This window comes from Notothenia rossii (assembly GCF_949606895.1).
Source record: "Notothenia rossii genome assembly, chromosome: 1".
In the NCBI taxonomy this organism is placed as follows: Eukaryota; Metazoa; Chordata; class Actinopteri; order Perciformes; family Nototheniidae; genus Notothenia; species Notothenia rossii.
This window is the reverse complement of record NC_136912.1, coordinates 47,176,206-47,196,900: the sequence shown is the minus strand read 5'-3', so window position 1 is coordinate 47,196,900 and position 20,695 is coordinate 47,176,206. Positions and strand designations below refer to the sequence as shown.

The 20,695-nt window shown below is 43.9% G+C and overlaps 1 protein-coding gene across 5 annotated transcripts in view; it reads right to left on the bottom strand.

The window, feature by feature from the left end:
- Nucleotides 1–20,695, bottom strand: part of tenm3 (teneurin transmembrane protein 3) — a 690,209-nt gene that overhangs the window by 307,337 nt on the left and 362,177 nt on the right. For all 5 annotated transcript variants that reach the window (XM_079656342.1, XM_079656340.1, XM_079656341.1 and 2 more), the window contains one exon: nucleotides 3,192–3,262. In XM_079656342.1, coding sequence (XP_079512468.1) covers nucleotides 3,192–3,262 — 71 coding nt within the window. The remainder of the gene's footprint in view (nucleotides 1–3,191; nucleotides 3,263–20,695) is intronic.

Genomic DNA, 20,695 nt, shown 5'->3' with positions numbered 1-20,695 from the left:
ACAATGGTATGTCTTGCTTGAAGTGAATACATCTGAATATAGAGAAGTGAATATAGCCTTCCTTGTTGTTCGGAGTTTGAATCTTTATGGTTTTTGCACTTATTGTAAGTTGTTTTGGATAAAGCGCCAGCCAAATGAAATGTAATGTGAGAGGCAGACCTCAAGTGACCTCAAGACCAGGACTCTGGTGGGGTGAAAGGGTCAAACAAAGTCAAAGATAATGCACAATGTTTCCCTGATGCTGATGTTAATGTTAATCATATTAAGGCAATACTTTCTATCAGGTAATACATCATTGTTTTTGTTGGAGCAGCTTACATTCCTGCTGCTAATTCAAAATGAACTACAGGAACGCACCAAAATCTCAGTTAGATTTATTTTCTTTAGGTAGCATAATGCATAAGGCCAAAGCGGCCTTTTTGTATTGTGCATGATGATAATAATTGTATATTAAGTGTATCCTTTAAGATGATTGACTTTATAATATGGCGAAACCAACACTACGTAACAAAGAAGTCAGGGTGTTAGTTTTGAAAAGAAAAACACCCTGACTTACAATCACTCTGTCTCAGAGAACACAACCCTTCAACCTGCTCATAAGACTGAAAAGAACGCAGCAGTGCTTTCAGGCAGGACACCATTATCATGTTTTTTAAATCCAAAAAATACATTTCAAAAGACGCTACTTGTAAAACAGGAGCTGATAGCCAAAGCAGACGGTGAATACTTTCCGAATAGATCCACTAAATCTCATTTAGTCATTACAGGACAAGAGACAGACAATGAGAGGATTCAGCCTGGAGAAACTCTGAACTGTGAAGGGAGTGAAAATCACTTGAGAATTTAAATTTTTTATATATTTGATCATTTGTACAAAATACAGGTACGTTATTTTTGCCCAGATCTAAATAATGTAAAAATAATAACATATTAAAATGAATAAATGTTACTGTGTAACAGAAAATAAAAGACAATTACATAACATATATCTTGTATATTTCAAAAGGTCAGCATTTCTGTACTCACAGACAACTAGAAACTATTGTAACACTTTGACTCCAATATTCATATAGTGTCCTGAGTTAATGGTGATCCCTTTAATTACATGATATACACTCAAGACACAATATGCTTATCATGGAACAAGCTTTTATAAGACATAACAGAAAACCTGAAAAATAACAAAATTATTAATGCCTGTATAAATAAATATTACGTTTCTTTACACAAATGTTATAAGTCATAAGGACTAAGTCTTACATATCAAATGGAAATGGTATAACATCAAATAACATCAAATAGGCTGTGTTAATCTTTTAAAATATAATACAATAAATCAAATAAATGATCTGTAAAATCTCAGTGTGTGCCTCTTCATCTATAATCAGCAAGTTAAAAGGGAAATTATAAAAGCTATCTGTAATTAATGGCACAACAAGAGATGAAGAGTGCTGCCATTCAATTAAAAGTTATATTCATTTTAAACGAGTTCCAATTACACCAGCAGTGAAAATGAAGGAGATAAGATGATTGAGTAATTAAGATTTTTTCATTTCCAAATATTGACGTTGCGTTAATTGGAGCTGGAGAACAATGAATGTGCTCTGTGGTTAAGCATTATTCCTTTTAACGTCATATGTCTTTTCCTACATTTTCTTTCTTTCTTACACACAACTTGAGACCTGGGGCCTCATGTATAACGCCGTGTGTAGGATTCACGTGGGAAGATTGCTTACGTAATAGAAATCCGAAAAATAGGTCCATACATTTTCCGACATTTTCCGATTCACCGAACGTTGCGTACCGGCGAGGAAAGTGCATACGGCACTTCCTACGCCGGTTTCCTTTTATAAATCACAATCAACTCGAAATGCGTTGCAGCTTATGCGGGCTTCACGTAACGCCCATATTTGCCTATAAATAGTCAAAGAAACGCACATTCATTAATTCTGACTGACTGCATGAAGAAGATCGCAGGAAATGACGACAGAACAGCTAAAAAAGACATCTCACACTGTGTCAGATTTTGGTTATTTTGGGGACGTCGAGATAAATCATATTGTTTGGTGGATGCAGTTTGAACCAGAGTAGCAGCATGGAGGTCGGATCGTCACCAAAATAAATAAATAAGTGGTCCGAAAAAGGTTAATGACTAAATAAATACACATAGCCTAACCTTCCTCAGGCAGTGTGTTTGTACCGGGGACAGGAGACCCCCCTTGATGAGAAACTGTAAGAAATGATCGGGGAATCCCTCCGGAGTGGAGTCATGACGACTGGATCTGAATTAGGTTTTTGTATTTGGCGGTTTGTGTCCCAGCTGTCGATCAGCTGTGCTCAGCGTCTCCACTGCAGCCTGTGCATTTCAACCACCCCAAGCAGCAACTCTTTATCCACCAGTTAAAGGAAATACAACTAATGTGTTGTGTTATATTAGCTGTATAATTTACCACATATGGTGCTCTTAGTTTCCATACCTCCTGTGTTTTACGAGCGACTTATCAAGTCTTGGCAAACGGCATAAAACACGATTAAACATGATAGTATATAAAACCATGCTCGTATACAACCTATAGAAATGCAAAACGGCGTCAGTTTAGACGTAATTCTGTCCTCCTGCTTACCGCATCATTTATGAGAAAACATTTCATAACATCAACACAACATATTTGAGGTGGTTTTAAATAACATATCCGTATTTATTTATTTATCCAAGTTATGTTTTTGTGTGCACTGAGGAGTCTCATGCATCATTTTAAGATTGGCTTTAATCAATGTTTGAAAATGAATTCTTCATATATGATAAATGAGAGGAAACATTCTATTTATGGTATTATTTCCACATATTCCTCTCCATTCTTCCTTCTGCCAACGGTGTCGCAGTTTCTCGTCTCTCCCGTTTTTGTGCTTAGTGCGTACGCATGGGTTAGAGTTTGCGTGGAGGACCGCACTTTTTCCCGTCAAGTTAGTATTTTATAAATCGCAAACATTGCGTAGAAACTGGCGTACGCCATTTTTTGAGCGTATATCCCTTTATAAATGAGGCTCCTGGGGGGCCGTGGTAGATCACCTGGTATAGCGTGCCGTTAGTGTGCAAGGAGAGCATAAGTGTGTGTGTGTGTGTGTGTGTGTGTGTGTGTGTGTGTGTGTGTGTGTGTGTGTGTGTGTTTGTGTGTGTGTGTGTGTCTCACCTTGTCTCTGATAGTCATCCTGTTCACGGTGAACCATATCCTTGTATCCCTTGGTCGTCCCGTACAGTAACCTGCCACACCCAGAGACAAATGTCCTCAGCGGGGTTAATATAAAGGACAGTCATCAGAGAGCACTCACTGCACCTCTGTTGCTCCTTCTGTCAGAGGTGGGAGAAGTACTCAGTAAAATACTCAGTTACAAGTAAAAGTCCTGCTTTCAAAATTGTAGTTAGGTAAAAGTAAGAAAAGTATGAGCATTAAAAAAATACTTGAAGTACCAAAAGTAGAAAAATAATATTGTATTAGAATGTGTTTATTTATAATTGTTATTAATAACACAAATCTGCAAAGTAACTAGGAACTAAATATGCAAAACAAATGAAGTGGAGTAAAAAGTACAACATTTTCCAACAAAATGTTATGGAGTAAAAGTATAAAGTAGCAAATGTGAAAATACTCAAGCAAAGCAAAGGTAACTATTTTGTTTTGTTTTACTTAAGTAAGTAGGCCAACTTGAGTAAAGGTACTTGGTTACATTACAGCACTGCCTTTTTGTTTCGTTCATTGGTCCCAAAGTAGTTCAAATTACAATTGGTTGTCAATCAAAACAGCTTGTCAAAAATAAACAATGATCAAAACACTGCACATGCTCAACGACAGTACATACAGTGCATCCGGAAAATATTCATACCCCTTAACTTTTTTCACATTTTGTTACAGCCTTATTTCAAAATGGATTAAATAATTTTTTTCCTCAACATTCCACACACATTACCCCATAATGAAAAATAGAAAACGTTTTTAAAGAATTTTTCGCAAATGTGTTAAAAATGATAAAAATAAAATACCACATGTGCATAAGTATTCACACCCTTTGCTATAACATTGAAAATTGAGCTGAAGTGCATCCCGTTTCCACTGATCATCCTTGAGATGTTTCTATAACTTGACTGGAGTCCACCTGTGGTCAATTCAATAGATTTGACATGACTTGGGAAGGAACTCACCTGTCTATATGAGGTCCCACAGTTGACAGTGCATATCAGAGCACAAACCAAGTCATGAGGTCCAGGGAATTGTCTGTAGACATCCCAGGAGGAGATGGGTTTCCTCTCGGCAGAGATTCAGGCCCTGGTGCAAAAACAGATGGTGTCTTTCGTGCACCCTCAGCACAGAGAAAAGGTCTTTAGTCCATGTACTTCCTGGTTCCCAAGAACACAGGAAAATTCAGACCTATTCTAGATCTTTGCAGCCTGAATCGGCACATTGCCTGCAGAAAATTCCGCGTGTTAACTATAAAACAGTTATTGGGGCTAGTGCAGCCAGGCGATTGGTTCACCACCATCGACCTGAAAGACGCGTACTTTCATGTAGAAATTGCTCCAGAACACAGAAAGTATCTGCGTTTTTCCTTCCAGGGGATAGCCTACGAGTACAACGCACGTGGCCGCAGCGCTCCAGCCACTGCGCGCCCATGGCATGAGTTTTCTTTTATCTGACCATCACCTCATAGTCATGGCCAGGTCCAGGGAATGGGCAAAGTTTTGCACAGCCCAATTGATCCTACACCTAACCAAGTTGGGCTTTGCGATCAATTGGAAAAATAGCACCCACATACCTCACCAACAGGCATTGTATTTGGGAGTGGTGTTCGATGCAGGCGGGCTACGCGCCACCCTGTCAGAGAGCAGACGCGCGTCCCTGCTTCGGAAGGTTCACAGGCTGCAACAGGGGGCAACAGTGACAGCTTTGACTATAATGCAGACTCTGGGTCTCATGGCGGCTGCTCACGTTGTAGTCCCGCTCGGGTTACTGCATATGCGCCGCCTGCAGAGGTGGTTCTCGAGCCTGTGTTTGGATCCCAAGAGGCACAAACAACGTCTGGTGACCATCCCCCCCTCAGTGGAGGGCAACCTCCGGTTCTGGGGGTCCCCGGATCACCTCCGGTGATCACTTGCGGTAACTAATAGCGTTACTAGTTAACTATTCCCATTAAGTAACGCCGTTATAGTTACTGTGATTTAAATGGGTGCGTTACTGCGTTACATTATGTGATGGAACTGAACCAAATCTCCCTGCGGATGTAATTTACAGGCGAATACAGTGATGTCCTCTCACAATACCATGGAAAAGTGAGAGTGACCAGAGAGGAGTGATGATTGGTTAACGCGGGGTAACATTTCAGGGTAAGCCAATCAGAGACAGAGTTGTGCGTGTCTTGCCTTATGGGGAAAATACCATAGACTGTATACATAAAATAAAAAATACACAGACACACAAACACTTGCTAACACACACACATACACGGCAGATGGCAGATGCAAGTATCAGCGAGAGCAGCAGCGCATTTACAACTTGGAGGTATAACCACTATTTTCAATTTGTGGGGATATAGGACGCAAAAAATATTAAGGTCAAATGTAAACTGTGTGCAGGACAGAAAGCATTGTCCACATCGAATAACAGCAATGCCAATCTCCTGAAGCACCTAACTAATGTACATGGGGCTATAAAACTAGTCGCCAAAGACCCCACCGTCTCAACCACCGGCAGTGCCTGTCAAAATGTCTAAACATATCTTTTGTGTTTTATTGTTCCACTACATTTCATAATGATAATTGCTACAATGATGGGGAGTTGTCTTTTCTCTTACTGTGCCAGAACAACACAAACACTTGCATTTGTATTGTTATTATTTTTAAAGTAAAGTAAAGTAACTTGTTACTAGTTACTTTTATAATTTAGTAACTAATAAAGTAACTAGTTAAATGTGGTCTCGTAAACATAAGATCTCTACCATCTAAAGCAATATTGGTAAATGATTTAATATCAGATTATAATATTGATATATGCTGTCTCACTGAAACTTGGTTGAGACATGAAGAATATGTCAGCATAAATGAGGCCACTCCACCCAGCCATATCAATACTCATATTGCCCGAGGCACGGGCCAAGGAGGTGGAGTTGCAGCCATCTTTGACTCAAGTTTACTATCAATACTAAACAAAAATAAAATTATACCTCCTTTGAAAGCCTCATTTTTAGTCTTACGCATCCGACCTGGAAAACTTTGCAGCCAATCTTATTTGTTACAGTGTACCGTGCACCAGATCCTTATTCAGAATTCTTATCAGAATTCTCTGAGTTTTTATCAGCTTTGGTACTTAACCAGATAAAGTAATTATCGTAGGTGACTTTAATATTCATGTTGACGATGATAAAAATAGCCTTACTGTTGCATTTAACTCTATATTAGACTCTGTTGGTTTTTGTCAGAGTGTAAATAAACCAACACACTGCTATAATCACACTCCCGACCTTGTTCTGACTTATGGTATTGAAATTGAGCAACTATTAGTCGAACCGCATAATCCTGCTTTATCCGACCATTTCTTAGTAACTTTTGAAGTACTGTTACTAGACTACAAAGCATTAGCCAAAAGCTCCTGCAGCAGAAACCTATCTGTTAGTGCTATAGCCAAATTGAAGGAAGAGATTCCACCAATACTTAACTCGATAGCATGTCTGCATGTAAGGGAGGAAACTTATACAAAATGTACACCACCCCAAATTGATCATGTTGTTGATAGTGCTACAGATGCGCTGCGAATAAAGTTAGACTCTGTTGCTCCTTTGAAAAAGAAGAAAATAAAACAACATAGATTAGCTCCATGGCATAATGCCGAAACCCGCAAAATAAAGCAAAAGTCGAGAAAACTTGAAAGGATATGGCGTTCCACTAAACTTGAAGAATCTCGTGTAATTTGGCATATTACTCTCAATGAATATAAGAAAGCACTGCGTAAAGCGAAAGCAGCCTACTACTCTTCATTAATAGAGGAGAATAAGAATAATGCAAGATTTATTTTCAGCACTGTAGCCAGGCTGACAGAGAGCCACAGCTCGATTGAGCCTTCTATTCCCATAGCACTCAGTAGTAATGATTTTATGTGCTTCTTTAACGATAAAATTGTTACTCTTAGAAACAAAATTAATGACCTCTTGCCTTTGACCAGTATAGTGTTATCAACAGCTCCCGGAAACGTAAGTTCTAATATTACACTAGATAGTAAACTAGAATGCTTTCCAGCCATAAACCTTGAACAATTAAATTCAATGATTCTCTCTTCTAAACCATCAACGTGTATCTTAGACCCGATTCCAACTAAGCTTTTAAAATAAGTTTTTCCATTAATTAGCACTTCTTTATTAAATATTATGAATATGTCTTTATTATCAGGCTATGTTCCACAATCATTCAAAGTAGCAGTGATAACACCGCTTCTTAAAAAGCACAACCTCGATCCAGAGGTTTTAGCCAACTATAGACCTATTTCTAATCTTCCGTTCCTCTCAAAAATTATTGAGAAAGCAGTCGCAAAACAGCTGTGTGATTACTTAAAAAACTATGATTTATTTGAAGATTTTCAGTCTGGCTTTAGAACACATCATAGCACAGAGACAGTTCTGGTTAAAGTCACAAATTACATTATAATAGCCTCAGACAAGGGACTTGTCTCTATTCTTGTTTCGCTCGATCTCAGTGCTGCATTTGATACTATCGACCATGATATCCTATTGCAAAGACTAGAGCACTTAGTTGGCATACAGGGAACTGCTTTTGGCTGGTTTAGGTCCTATCTATCTGAACGCTCTCAGTTTGTACGTGTCAACGATTAATCATCCACGCAAACCAAAGTTAGCCATGGAGTGCCACAGGGCTCAGTGCTCGGACCTATTTAGTTCACATTATATATGCTTCCGTTAGGCAATATTATAAGGAATCATTCTGTAAACTTTCATTGTTATGCGGATGATACTCAACTATATTTATCAATCAAGCCTGATGAAATTAATCATCTAAATAAAATTAAAGACTGCCTCAAGGACTTAAAAACGTGGATGACCTTACATTTTTTTATGTTAAACACGACCAAAACTGAAGTTATTGTACTTGGCCCAAAGAATCCATCCATCCATCGATCCATCTTCTCCCGCTTATCCGTGGTCGGGTCGCGGAGGTAGCAGTTCCAGCAGAGAGCCCCAAACTTTATTTTCCCTGTCCACATCAACCAGCTCTGACTGGGGGATCCCAAGGCGCTCCCAGGCCAGAGAAGAGATATAATCCCTCCATCTGGTTCTAGGTCTACCCCTTGGTCTCTTCCCAGCTGGACGTGCCTGGAACACCTCCCTAGGGAGGCGCCCAGGTGGCATCCTAACTAGGTGCCCGAACCACCTCAACTGGCTCCTTTCGACGCGAAGGAGGAGCGGTTCAACTCCGAGTCCCTCCCGGATGACCGAACTTCTCACCTTATCCCTAAGGGAGACACCAGCCACCCTGCGGAGAAAACCCATCTCGGCCGCTTGTACCCGCGATCTCGTTCTTTCGGTCATGACCCATCCTTCATGACCATAGGTGAGGGTAGGAACGAAAATGGCCCGGTAGACAGAGAGCTTTGCCTTCTGGCTCAGCTCCCTTTTCGTCACAACGGTGCGGTAAAGAGACTGCAGTACCGCTCCCGCTGCTCCGATTCTCCGACCCATCTCACGCTCCATTGTTCCCCCACTCGAGAACAAGACCCCGAGATACTTGAACTCCTTCACTTGGGGTAAGGACTCATTCCCTACTTCGAGTGGACAGTCCATCGGTTTCCTGCTGAGAACCATGGCCTCAGATTTGGAGGTGCTGATCCTCATCCCAGCCGCTTCACACTCGGTTGCGAACCGATCCAGTGAGTGCTGAAGGTCGCAGACCGATGAAGCCATCAGAACCACATCATCTGCAAAAAGCAGTGGTGCAATCCTTAGTCCACCGAACTGCAGACCCCCTCCCCCACGACTATGCCTCGAAATCCGATCCATGTATATTACAAACAGGATTGGTGACAAAGCGCAGCCCTGGCGGAGGCCAACCCTCACCTGAAATGGGTCCGACTTACTACCGAGGACCCGGACACAGCTCTCGCTTTGGGAGTACAGAGATTGGATGGCCCTGAGTAGAGACCCCCTCACCCCATACTCCCGCAGCACCTCCCACAGTGACTCCCTGGGAACCCGGTCATACGCCTTCTCCAAGTCTACAAAACACATGTAGACTGGATAAGCGTACTCCCAGGCCCCCTCCAGGATCCTTGCGAGAGTAAAAAGCTGATCCGTCGTTCCACGACCAGGACGGAATCCGCATTGTTCCTCCTCAATCTGAGGTTCGACAATCGGCCTGACCCTCCTTTCGAGTACCTTAGAGTAAACTTTCCCGGGGAGGCTGAGTAGTGTGATGCCTCTGTAATTGGCACACACCCTCTGATCCCCCTTTTTGAAAAGGGGAACCACCACCCCGGTCTGCCACTCCTTCGGAACTGTTTCCGACTTCCACGCAACGTTGATGAGACGTGTCAACCATGACAGTCCCTCAACACCCAGAGCCTTCAGCATTTCTGGGCGGATCTCATCCACCCCCGGGGCTTTGCCACTGTGAAGTTGTTTGACGACCTCAGTGACCTCCCCCCGGGAGATTGGTGTCGATCCCTCGTCATACTCCAGCTCTGCCTCTAACATAGAGGGCGGAGTTGTCGGGTTCAGGAGTTCCTCAAAGTGCTCCTTCCAACGCCCTAACACTCCATCAGTTGAGGTCAACAACGTCCCATCCTTACTGTACACAGCTTGGATGGTTCCCTGCTTCCCCCTCCTGAGGTGTCGGACAGTTTTCCAGAACAACTTTGGTGCCGCCCGAAAGTCTTTTTCCATGTCTTCTCCGAACTTCTCCCACACCCGCTGCTTTGCCTCGGCCACGGCTGAGGCTGCTTCCCTTCGGGCCTGTCGGTACCTTGCAACTGCCTCGGGAGTCCCCCGGGATAACAAATCCCTGAAGGCCTCCTTCTTCAGTCGGACGGCTTCCCTGACCACCGGTGTCCACCAGGAGGTTCGAGGGTTACCGCCGCTTGAGGCACCTAGGACCTTGAGACCACAGCTCCCCGCCGCGGCTTTGGCAATAGAGGCTTTGAACACCGACCACTCTGGTTCAATGTCCCCAACCTCCACAGGAATGCCCGAAAAGCTCCGCCGGAGGTGTGAGTTGAAGGCCTCCTGAACTTGGGCCTCCTCCAGACGTTCCCAGTTCACCCGAACTACACGTTTGGGCTTACCAGGTATATCCAGAGGCTTCCCCCGCCACTCGACCCAACTCACCACCAGATGGTGATCAGTTGACAACTCCGCCCCTCTCTTTACCCGAGTGTCCAAAACATACGGCCTCAGGTCCGATGATACGATAACAAAATCGATCATGGACCTTCTGCCTAGGGTGCTCTGGTACCACGTACACTTATGAGCATCCTTATGTTCGAACATGGTGTTTGTTATGGCCAATCCATGACTAGCACAGAAGTCCAGTAACAAACCACCACTCCGGTTCAGATCAGGGGGGCCGTTCCTCCCAATCACTCCCCTCCAAGTGTCTCCATCATTGCCCACATGTGCGTTGAAGTCTCCCAGCAAGATTAAAGAGTCCCCTTCAGGAGCCCCATACAGGACTCTTTCCAGGGTCTCCAAGAAGGCCGTATACTCTGAACTGCTGTTGGGTGCATAAGCACACACAACAGTCAGAGTTTTCCCCCCCATAACCCGCAGGCGTAGGGAGGCAACCCTCTCGTCCACTGGGGTAGACTCCAACAACGAAGCACCCAACCGGGGACTTGTGAGTATCCCCACACCCGCTCGGCGCCTCACACCTTGAGCAACTCCGGAGAAGAATAGAGTCCAACCCCTATCCAGAAGTAAGGTTCCAGAGCCGACGCTGTGCGTAGAGGTGAGCCCAACCAGATCCAACTGGTAACGCTCCACCTCCCGCACAAGCTCCGACTCCTTCCCCCCCAGAGAGGTGACGTTCCACGTCCCCAAAGCCAGCTTCTGTCGCCCGGGTCTGGTCCGTCGAGACCCTCTGCCTTCACTGCCACCCTTCTGGCAGCGCACCCGACCCCATCGGTGTTTCCCGTAGGTGGTGGGCCCGCGTGACGGAGAAGCGGAGGTGTTGCCCACGTCGCCTTTTCGGTCTGTGCCCGGCCGGGCTCCGTGGCAAAGAATCTACGAAACAAATTATCTAAAGATATACTAACTATGGATGGCATTAATTTGGCCTCCAGTGAGACTGTAAGGAATCTTGGTGTTATATTTGATTAGGATTTATCCTTTAACGCCCACATAAAATCAATTTCAAGGACCGCCTACTTCCATCTACGTAACATTGCAAAAATCAGGCATATCTTGCCACAAAACGATGCAGAGAAACTAGTCCATGCATTTGTTACTTCAAGGCTGGATTATTGTAACTCCTTATTATCAGGGTGTACCAAGAAGTCAGTCAAGTCGCTTCAGCTGATTCAAAATGCTGCAGCTCGTGTACTAACCAGAGTTAGGAAAAGGGACCACATTACTCCTGTTCTGGCTGCCTTACACTGGCTCCCTATAGAACACAGGATGTAATTTAAAATTCTTCTTCTCGCCTACAAAGCCCTTAATGGGCAGGCGCCATCTTACCTTAAATAACTAATTATACCCTACTGTCCTACTAGGGCATTGCGTTCCAAGAATGCAGCGTTGTTGGTTGTTCCTAGAGTCTCTAAAAGTACAATGGGAGCCAGAGCCTTTTCTTATCGAGCTCCACTTTTGTGGAATCAGCTTCCAGTTTGTGTTCGGACGGCAGACACCCTATCCGTTTTTAAGAGTGCGCTTAAGACCTTCCTTTTTGATAAAGCTTATAGTTAGGCCTGATTAGATTCAGCCCCTAGTTTTTCTGATATAGGCTTAGTTTGTCGGGGGACATCTTACTTCTTCCTTCTCTCTGTCTATACCTGTGTACTCTCATGTTCCGATTAACCCAGCTTCCCCAAATTTCTTTCTTTTTGGTGTCTATATACGCCGGGATCCGGAGTCATGGATGATCCTGCGGTCCTGTGTCATGGATCGCGAGTCCTGGATCTTGAGTCGTGGCTGTGGTCCTGGATCATAAGTCCTGGATGGATATCCTCGTGGATTCATCTTCCTATTATACACACATGCATTTCCAAACATTTGGACTACCTATGTTACAAATGTATTATCTCTTCAATTTACACATGGCATCTATTGCACGTCTGTCCGTCCTGGGAGAGGGATCCTTCCTCCCTGTGGGGTTTTCTCCGGAAGTTTTTCCTTGTACGATGTGAGGGTCTAAGGACAGAGGGTGTCGTATTGTCATACTGATATTCTGTAGAAACTGTGAAGTCCATTGAGACAAATGTAACATTTGTGATATTGGGCTATATAAATAAACATTGATTGATTGATTGACTAGTTACTTTTTTGAGAGCAGTAACTATAACTATTACTAGTTACTTTTTAAAAGTAACTTGCCCAACACTGGTCAGGAGCGACAACAGCACTACAGTAGCATACATCAACAGGCAGGGTGGAGTCCGCTCCGCCGCCTTGTTGACCACAGCGGAGAAACTGTGGTTATGGGCTTGGAGCGACGATCCGCTCTTGGGGGTGGACGCGTTCACACACGAGCCATGGCCAAGCTGCTCTCCGCCTTTCCACCGCTGTGTCTCATTCTCCCTCTCCTGGGGAGAGTGAGACGAGAACGTCTGTCAGTCATCCTAGTGGCTTCCGATGACACAGATGAAGGTGGACCAGCCCTGGGCGATTCCCCAGTTCTGGGGGTCGATGTCTCAAGAGGCAGGTGCAATTGAGGCGTTACCCACTCTGGGCCAACCTCTCCAGGCATGGCTCCTGAGAGGGACAGGCTGAGACAGGGTGGATTGTCTGAGAGAGTTATTCAGTCTATCCAGGCAGTTAGAGCGGGATCCACCACAGCCACAGGGATCACAGGGATTCCAGCGATGGTGTGAGGAGCGGAGAATAGAGCTCCTATCTTGTGAGTTGGGCTCTATGTTGTCCTACTTGCAGTTACTGATGGACAGAGGGCTGGCTCATTCCACAGTGAAAGTGTATGCAGCAGCCATTTCGTCCTGCCATGAGGGATTTGGCCAACCCGGTATCACTGCAAGACGTGAACATGTGGCGATTTACCATGCTGGGAGATGTGAAGATGTCAGGATTTTGTCCCCTCAAACGTGACAGTTACATGGTATTGTTTAACCCATGTTAACCTTTGGAGAAATAACCGGAAATGCCAAGCAAATGCTACCCCGACGTAATAATTCATTTTTTAATAATCACACTCGATTACGCCGATTTTCTTGTTCCCCCAGCTGGTCGACACCTCTTTTATCAGAAACAAAGGCTACATTAATGTATTAAATTGATGTTAATCCATGCGTGTGGATCATAGGTGTGGATGTGGAATTAACGGACGTGACGTTCTGCGATTGAGTTGCCAGGCAACAGCTTCGGTTCATGTTAATTTACGAACTCTTCAACTACAACCGTAGTTATATTTAAAAACATGTTAAAAGGCCTCACAAAATACTTTAATGCAAATTAAAATGTAAATGTGAAGGAATGTGTGTATAACAAAATACATTGTTGATAAACGAAACCGGAAACTGACGTAGGCAATATCCTCAGCTCGATGATTTGGATGGTTTAGCCGCAATGCATGCTGGGATTTGGTGTTTATGTGATGTGAAATCTGAAAACGTTTTTTAAAAATAAAATATTACTTTATTCCGAGTGTGCTTGCTTTCCTCTTTGAAAGTCATCACATAACGGCATTGTAATACACGGTTCGGCTGCATTAAGTATTACATATCTGCCGTAGTTCTCTATTTATAGAGCCCTGATGAGAAAACTTCTGGACAAACAGGAGAACTGCCGCCAAAACTGAAAACGTGACGTGGATCATAAATATATAAGCAATTAAACAACATCTTACATTTCTTTTCGCACAATACGTCTCCTCGCAGTATCAACACTAATTCGGCTGACTTATATATTTGATCCAATTGGTAGATAGGCTGTATTTACACCATAACGGTGCAGAGCTGATAGAAAGAGACACCTGGTGGTTAAAGCACGTTATTGAATTGTATTATTAGATATTAATAGGAGGATGTGCAAAACAGACAAACTAATAAGGCTTAATTTAAACATTAAAGAGTACTTTATGTTAAGGTCTTCTTTTGAATAAGAAAAAAGCTTTGGGGGTATAGAAGAAGAATATGGAGGGATGAAACCCTCTTTCATTGGTCACACATGCAGAGCACACATTTTATTATTTTATTATTAGATTTTAATAGGATCCCTATAAAATATATTCATTACTCGTTATTCTCTACTAATAGTTATTTAAAGACTGTATATAATGACTAGTTTGCACACCCCTTTCAAGATTTCAAGATGTTCTAAGCCAGGGCTATTCAACTACACATTCAGTTGGGCCAGATTTTATAACTACAAAATTCAGCTGGGCCAGACATTCAGCGGCCTGTAAAAAGCGGGTAGTGACACATTTTAAACCAACACATATTACTGCGATGAAAAACATGCAATTTTTATTCATTGTTCATCTAACAAAGGTAGGTCAAAAAGTGCATAAAAACACAACAAATTAGCATTAATTGAACAGAATCTGAAAAAAAAGTGCACAGTTGTAGCATTACATTTGTTTGCTTTAAAAGTCAAATATTCAGGTTATTTTTTTTTGAACCAGGCACATCACAAAGTGCATTTACTGAATACAATAATAGCAGTCTTAATAAATGTCCTCACATACAAAAAAAACAGCTAAAGAGCTCCAATGCAACACAAAGAGGTAGTACTGTAGCAATATTTTTTCACTTTTCAAGTAACAACAAAAAAATCATACGTTTTGGTCATATTTGACCCAGACACATTACAAAGTGCACTTAAATGAATACAGAAAGAACTGTCAAACCCTTCAGTGCACAAACCCATAAAAAGGGATACGGGTAACTATATGAATGAATACTACACAACACGTCTACTATAGTAAACTACTCTAGGTGCTTACTATCACCTCATTTGTGATTTGTCATCGCTGACTTTCTAAATGGGAGAAGGGACCTTTTTTGTTTTGAACAAGAGCAGTGATTTTTGGCTCATAGGATGTCAATGCAATCCGAAGACATTGGTGAAGAGTGCTGTCAGTCAGGGAGTAGGGAGTGCTACTTTTGATTGAGTTCATGCGTGAAAAGCTTGATGCACATGTGTATGTTGATCCAAACATACTGAGCAAACAGATCGCTACTTTCTGAACGTTAGGGAACTGCTGTTTTTTGACATCACTCCAAAACTTCGCTGGCCCGTTAGTGCGATGCATGTCAATAAGCTCCAGTGTATATTTCCCCTTGTCGATGCAGGGGACCACTTCCTTTGCTCCGGTTGATACGTCCCCCTCTATTGCAACAGTGAAGGGGTCTCTGGCAAAGCCCATCATCACGTCTGTGGGCAGAGCAAGTCCATCCAATCGACCGGCAAAGTTCTCTTTCAACCTCGCAATGAAATCTGTCATCACATCCGTGATTTGTGCCGGAGATGTGATGTGTTTGGGGAGCGTCGGAAAATGCAGCATCCGACCCGTGCTCAAGTCGGTAGCGAAAAGGTCCAGCTTGACTTGGATCTGCTCCACAAGATCAATTACCGTTTTGTCTCTGTTTACGCTTCAGAGTTGAGAGGGACATGTTTTAGAGTTGCTATCATAGGACCACCGTTACTAGCACCACTAGATGCACTTTCAAAACACGTGCTGCGTTGTGGTTTGGTGGTTTCTATGCAACGCGGAGTGTTGCGTTCCTGGTCTGTAGGAATTTGGCTACGGGAGGCTGGGCCACTCGGGAGTTGGTTCTGGGCCGCATCCGGCCCGCGGGCCGCCAGTTGAATAGGCCTGTTCTAAGCTAAGGTTTATTGACATATCATATTATAAACAACTACGGTGTAGTTATGCAATGAATGAAAAACTTGGGTCGCAGGTTCCTCAACAGTGCATTACAAGACATCTATCAATATGTGTGTATACCTCAACCATTAAATTGTCATTCTGCACATTTCTTATACTATCTACATACATCTTATAAGAGTATAATAATATGTATAATATCAGTTTAATAATAAACAAATAATAAACAAATAAGTGATTGAACATAGTTAACATTGCAGGAAAGCAATGTATTAGACGTTAAGTACTTTGTCAGGCTTAATATTTATCTGTAGATACAAATGTCACTGTGTGTGCTGTGTGCTCTGCATGTGTGACCATTAAAGAGGGTTTCATCCCTCTATATTCTTCTTCTATACCCCCAAAGCTTTTTTCTTATTCAAAAGAAGACCTTAACCTAAAGTACTCTTTAATGTTTAAATTAAGCCTTATTAGTTTGTCTGTTTTGCACATCCTCCTATTTATATCTAATAATACAATTCAATAACGTGCTTTAACCACCAGGTGTCCCTTTCTATCAGCTCTGCACCGTTATGGTGTAAATACAGCCTATGATATCTACCAATTGGATCAAATATAAAAGTCAGTTTTAGTGTTGATACTGCGAGGAGACGTATTGTGTGAATAGAAATGTAAGATGTTGTTTAATTGCTTATATATTTATGATCCACGTCACGTTTTCAGTTTTGGCAGCAGTTCTCCTGTTTGTCTAGAAGTCTTCTCGGCAGGGCTCTATAAATAGAGAACTACGGCAGATATGTAATATTTAATGCAGCCGAACCGTGTAATACAATGCCGTTATATGATGACTTTCAAAGAGAAAAGCAAGCACACTCGGAGTAAAGTATTATTTTATTTTTAAAAAACGTTTTCAGATTTCACATCACATAAACACCAAATCCCAGCATGCATTGCGGCTAAACCATCCAATAATCGAGCTGAGGATCTTGCCTACGTCAGTTTCCGGTTTCGTTTATGACCGATGTATTTTGTTATACACACATTCCTTCACATTTACATTTGAATTTGCATTAAAGTATTTCGTGAGGCCTTCTAAAATGTTTTTAAATATAACTACGGTTGTAGTTGAAGAGTTTGTAAATTAACATGAGCCGAAGCTGTTGCCAGGCAACTCAATCGCACAACGTCACGTCCATTAATTCCACATCCACACGCATGGATTAACATCGATTTAATACATTAATGTAGCCTTTGTTTCTGCTAAAAGAGGTGTAGACCAGCTGTGGCAACAAGAAATCGGCGTAATCGAGTATGACTATTAAAAAAGAAATCATTATTATATTCATATTGACAATAAACACCGACCGTCGGGGTAGTATTTGCTTGGCATTTCCGGTTATTTCTCCACTGGTTGACATGGGTTAACAATAGCGTGTAACTGTCACGTTTGAAGGGACGAAATCGTGGCTTCTTCACGTCTCCCAGCATGGTAAATCATCACATGTTCACGTCTTGCCATGATATCGGATTGGATTTGGCGGCAGGTCAGCCTTTAGTCAGCCACTGATGTTGCGGTTATTACAGGGGGTCAGGAGGCTGCGCCCAGTAGTGCACGCCTCCACCCCGCAGTGGGACCTGCCCCTGGTGCTTGAGGCTCTGGTCACAGAACCATTTGAGCCTCTGGAGCTCTCCTCCCTGAAAGCACTGTCGTGGAAGACAGCATTGCTACTTGCCTTAACGTCAGCCAAGAAAGTGTCCAAGTTAACCGCTCTGTCGGTGCACCCAAGTTGCTTGGTCATCCGGGGTGACCAGAGCAGGGCGACACTCAGACCGAACCCCTCCTTTGTGCCCAAGAGCCTAAGGAGTGTGTTCAGGTTGAGGGCTTTTCAGTTGGGGGGCTTTAATCTTCCACCCCATATTGGGGCCAGGGAAGTTAAACTGCTCCTCTGCCCGGTGCGTACGCTAGCATGTTATGTGGAGCGCATGGCTGCCTTTAGATGCACTGAACAGCTGTTTATGTGCTTCGGGGATGGTGTGACCGGGAAAGCTCTGTCCAAGAAACGCCTGGCAGGATGGCTCTGCGAGTGCATTGCATATGCCTACGGACAGGCGGGGAGAGCCTGCCCCGCGGGGGTCGGTGGCGTGCACACTCGACACGGGTTGTGGCTGTGTCGACAGCCTTATTCAACAGCTTGCACGGCGGCGTCTTGGTCAACGCCAGGCCCCTTCATAAAGTTTTATCTCTTGGACATGTCTGGCTCTTTCTCATCATCTGTGCTTGCTGAGGCAACACAGGACTGGTGAGGAGGGGGGGGGGGGGGGGGCTATGGGTCAGTGTGCATCATGACCCCCTCCCCAGATGTAATGCGCTTCCCCTCCACACTATAGTCCATACACCCTCTGCACGCGGTCAGTGTCTGAGTGTGGGGGACATGGGGCACTTGCGCTCTCCCCGTGCTTCTTTGGCACTCGGGAGAGGTGGTGCACAGTGAGTCCATACGGGACTGGGGACTCTCTCCGTCTGCCTATGGGCAGGGGGGGGAGCCCTCAGCACTGTTTTCCGAGCACACTTTTCGCGAGGGAAGCGCGTCGGAGTGTGCTCTATCAGCCGCGGCCCAGACTTTTCCACGGTCACAACCGAGGTAAAGGAGGGTGCGGTGCAGCGGCTCCTAACCAGAAAGCCAGTCAGGGGCAGTGGGGTGGAACGGTGTTGTTGGACAACAGCACGTGAATACATCGGGGCTCCGCCCCCTGTACCCATAGAGTCCAGTAGAGGGTGGAGCCTGTGAGAGATATAACTAGGGGTTACGTATGGTAACCCTTGTTATCTAAGCACAGGCGGAGCCCTCTACTCGGGGCCCTGTCGGTCCTATGCCGCTCGCTGAAGAGAGGTGTAGGATGACAGTCAGGAGGCGAGGCCTCCTTTTATACGGTGAGATGCGCGCACATTCAGGTAGGCCGGCCCGGGGGCGGCTACGTTTATAGAAGTCTCAGTGGATGAATGCTTGCATGATATGATCAAGGGGTAGTACCCATAGAGTTCAGTAGAGGGCTCCGCATGTGCTTATACAACAAGGGTTACCATACGTAACCCCTCGTTTCCATCATTTGCAAATGGAAGATGTTTGAAACCACCAGGGCTCTTCCTAGAGCTTGCTGCCCAAAGCAAACTGAACATCGGGGGAGAAGGGCCTTAGTCAGAGAGGTGACCAAGAACCCGATGGTCACTCTGACAGAGCTCCAGTGTTCCTCTGTGGAGGTGGGAGAGCCTTCTAGAAAGACAACCATCTGTGCGGCACTCCACCAATCAGGCCTTTATGGTAGAGTGGCCAGAAGGAAGCCACTCCTCAGCAAAAGGCACATGAAAGCCCCCATGGAGCACCTATAGTACTCTCAGACCATGAGAAAAACAAATTGTCTGGTTTGATGAAACCAAAAAGGATCTCTTTGGCCTGAATGCCAAGCATCATGTCTGGAGGAAACCAGGCACCGCTCATCACCTGGCCAACACCATCCCTACAGCGAAGCATGGTGATGGCAGCATCATGCTGTGGGGATGTTTTTATGCAGCAGGAACTGGGAGACTAGTCAGGATCAAGGGCAGAGGCTACGGGTGAGGCTCGGGTTTGGGAAGGCTAAATAACTGTTTTTTACCTGACGCTGCCCGCCTCCGGCATCTATAGAAAAGAGATCAACTCAGTGAAAGCACCGCCTGCTGACCAATCAGAGCTCAGTGTGCGGAGTTTAAATCTATCAAGCCATATTACAGGATAAAGGAAATACAGAACAACTGCCGTATGCAGAGAAGACGCCGATGTGTCACACTTATCATTCATATCACATCATCAATCAGATCATCGATCATATAATATCATCATATTTCCTTATCTGAGTCAGCTTATTGAGCCGTATCTGGCCGGGCAACACTTACAGTGTCACATACTGTATGCAGAAGTATTACTTTAAGCAACACATTGGGTTGACGAAACACTCAACTCAAATGTAATTAAAGTCAGATCCACTCTTGTCTAGATGGGGCAGTGATATCATAAAACTGTTGTACGCTTTCAAACACTCGGTAGTTTATTTATTTTTTAACCAGTTGTTCTGTATTCACCTTGCAGGTCCAACTATGTGGCTTGTATCCTGGATTATATGTTTAAGTAATGGATGTTTAAAGTTAATATTTGTCTAATATTAGTTTACTTTTCATGAATGAAGTATGACACTGCGCTGTCAGTATTCTTGTCCCTGTTTGTGATTGGTCAAATGTTGCTAACCCCGCCCCTTTCAGGTGAACGCGCTCTCAGCTGGAGAGAGAAACCCTGGCTTGATTTGCCGAATTGATAACCAGCGTCGTAGGACCGCTTAGCGAGATCTCGTTTGTTAGGGTTAGTTAAGATAACTCAAACATATCCAGGGTATGTTGAACTGGCTTCGTCGTAGGCCTACAGGGCACAGGTGGCTGCATAGTAGCGCTAATGTCAAAGACACAAACACTACATTATATTTTTATTTTACCAGGATGCAGTGACACAAATATTTGGGAAGGCTTAGCCTTCCCTAGCCTACTGTACCCGCCACCCCTGATCAAGGGAAAGATGAATGCAGCAATGTACAGAGAGATCCTTAAAGAAACCTGCTCCAGAG